This window comes from Psammomys obesus, unplaced genomic scaffold, assembly GCF_907164565.1.
Source record: "Psammomys obesus unplaced genomic scaffold, mPsaObe1.curated_primary_1811, whole genome shotgun sequence".
Classification (NCBI taxonomy): domain Eukaryota; kingdom Metazoa; phylum Chordata; class Mammalia; order Rodentia; family Muridae; genus Psammomys; species Psammomys obesus.
Window position 1 is genome coordinate 112169 of NW_026590412.1, and position 3051 is coordinate 115219.

Consider the following 3051-nt stretch of genomic DNA (forward strand, 5'->3'; position numbering starts at 1 on the left):
GGGGGGGAGGGTGGGACCGGGAGAGGAGGAGGGAGGGGCTTATGGGGGGATACAAAATGAATAAATTGCAATTAATAAAAGTTAAATAAAAAATTTAAAAAAAGTGTGTACCACCACAAAAAAAAAAAATGTTTGAATGGGATACTGACTTTCTTAATGCAAACTGAATCCTGGCGCATAGCACAGTAGTGTTTAAAATGTTCATCAGTGAGATGCTGCCAAAGGGAAAGCTCACTCTGCTCCTCTGAAAGGCTGTCTGAGAAGGGACAGCATTGGTGAAGTATAGGCCCACTTTTGCCTTGTTGTCTAGTACCTAATGTCAGTGAAGATGAATGAAGATAAGGGGAACACTTCTAGAAATAGGGTCACTTAAAGCCCAGGCCCTATAGTAAAAACTAGATATGTAGACACAATCACTGTGGCCGGAGGATTTTCAGGGCAAAAGGACAAAGATGAGTATGAGTTTCAGCATCTCCCTCACATCTTTATGTTTGTGGAAGAAATCTATTTTGCCTGAGTGTATATGTATGTGTGTGTGTCCCAGTGTGTGACTGCATACTTGTGGAAACCAGAGGCCATTTTTCCTCAGTAGCTATGCATCTTGTGTTTGAGATGAGGGTCTCTTCACAGCTTGGATCTGGCACGTAGGCTAGATTTGCAGGTTGCTGAGCCCCAGTAATCTTTCTGACTCTGCCCCAGCACTGATAATACAAGTGCAATCCACCACACTTAGCTTTAGCTTTGCTTTTTACACATTCATTCTAGGTTTAAAAGTCAGGACCTTGGGTTTACAAGGCAAGCTCATTATGGATTGAGTTACCATCCCAGCCCATCAACATGTCTTTATTTCAGTCCAGAGATAAAATTGCTCGTCTGATATTGTAGGGCCTGGTGAAAAGTTGGGTGATGGTGCTATGCTTAACAGGGAGCTAGAAAATGAATCTCAAGGAGGGTTGAACACACCCTTGAGTCTTAGACAGATCATTTCAGGATCCTCAGTTATTTCAGTATTCCGAATTCTCTGAAGCCATTATCCTGGCCAGTAGGCATTTTCATGGGGTGAGGAGAATACAACAGTTCTAGTTGTGAGTAGAACTGAAAATGCCCAGATACCTCTGTAAGTCATATTGAATGGAAGCTGTTGAGAAGTTCATTGTGTGCACACAGCCATGTTCTCCTCAACATGTGGGAAAGAAATATTATAGAAAGTCAGAATACTTGCAGTCTGCAAAAGTGCTTATAGAGTATTATTTTTCTGAACCAGGTCACAAGAACACCTGCTCTGTTTGCAAACTACTGTTTTCTGTTTTTTGATCCACAGCCATCATGCCCAGAGGAAAGAAGAGTAAGGCCCGTGCTCGTGAGAAACGTCGCCAGACCCAAGATGAGACCCAGAAGCCAAATGATGCTCAGGCAAAGGCAGTAGAGAAAGGAGAGTCTTCAGGAGATGCTGGGTCAAGCACTTCTGTTGCTGGCTTCCCACAGGGCAAAGCACCCACTGCCACTGCTGGTACAGGCTTGGGTCTCAAAATGTCTGGTAAAGGTGCAAAGGGGCAAGAAGTGGAAAATGGTAGTTCTTCTAGGGCCCCACTCTCCACTGGATCCAAACAGATGGATCTTTTATCAAGGAAGACAGGAATACTGGTTGAGTATATGCTCTGCAAGTACAAAATTAAACAGCCTGCAAAAAGGGGAGAAATGCTGAAAGTTATCAACAAAAGGTTCAAGGAGCACTTTCCTGAGATGCTTAAGAAAGCTGCCTATCGATTGGATGTGGTTTATGGCATTGAGATGAAAGAAGTCCGGCCCCATGGTCAATCCTATGTGCTTGTCAGCAAGCTAGATTTCCAAGATGATGGGAGTGGGAGCAATACACTGGGTGTTCCCAACAGGGGCATTCTGATTCCTCTCCTAAGCGTGATCTACATAAATGGCTACTGTGCCCCAGAGGAGGAGGTCTGGCGCTTCCTGAATATGTTAGGAATCAATGATGGAGTCCCACACCTCATCTTTGGGGATGTCAGGAAGCTTATCACTGAAGACCTAGTGGAGGAAAAGTACCTAGAATACCGTCAGGTTCCTGGCACCGATCCTGTATGCTATCAGTTCCTTTGGGGTCCAAGAGCCTATTGTGAATGCAGCAAGAAGAGAGTGACAGACTTCTTAGATAAGATCAGTAAAACCATACCCAGTGTTCACTCATCTTATGAGCAGGCCTTGATTGAAGAGGAAGAGAAAGCCAAAGCTGAAGCTGCAGTTAAGCCTGGCAGTAAGGGCAAAGCCAAGGGACGTTCTAAGTCCAAGTTCAACAATGCTACTCACTAAGGAGATAAAATGTAGCCTCCAATATTGGACTGAAAAGGTCTGTTCATCTTTTTGCAAAGAAGTTGTTGATAAAGTTTTGGGGTGTTTTGGCAAAACATTTACTTAGGATTAGAATGCATATTGGCAAATTTTGTAGACTGTGCCTTTATTTCTGTTCATCAAGCTGACTGTTCAGATTTTGTACTTACTTGAACTACAACTTGGAACATGGCATCTATAGAGGAAAATTCTTCGTGGCAGAAAAATCTATAGTAAAATATTTGAGAATGCACAAGATTAAAGCTTGTTTGTTTGGTTTTTTTTTATTACTCAAGTTACTTTCTTCAATAGTAAAAATGTATACTTGCATTTGTTTTTGATAGTAAGGTGTGCATGAGAAATTCAATCACAGTAAATCAGATCTCTTTTTCTTTTTTTTTTGAAAAAAATTTATATTCTTTATTCATATTAAAATTCGAGATTATCTTTTTCTTATTATTTATTATTATTTTTTTCTTTTTAGTTACATTTTGTTAACTCTGTGTCCCAGTTGTATCCTGCTCCCTCATTCCCTCCCCAACCCCACACTCCCTCCCTGGTCTCCTCCCTGCCCCTTTCCAAGTCCACTGATAGGGGAGGACCTCCTCCCCTTTCATCTGACCCTGTTTTATCAGGTATCTTCAGGGCTGGCTGCAAAGTCCTCCTCTGTGGCCTAACAGACTGCTCCTCCCCGGGAGGGGGGGGGGG

The 3051-nt window shown here is 42.6% G+C and overlaps 1 protein-coding gene across 1 annotated transcript; it reads left to right on the plus strand.

Annotated features, from left to right (window-relative positions):
- The first annotated feature begins 1326 nt into the window (after positions 1-1326).
- LOC129676790 (melanoma-associated antigen B4-like) lies at positions 1327-2325 on the plus strand. Its single transcript, XM_055607318.1, has one exon. The coding sequence runs from the start codon at positions 1327-1329 to the stop codon at positions 2323-2325; it is 999 nt and encodes a 332-aa protein (XP_055463293.1).
- The last annotated feature ends 726 nt before the right edge of the window (positions 2326-3051 follow it).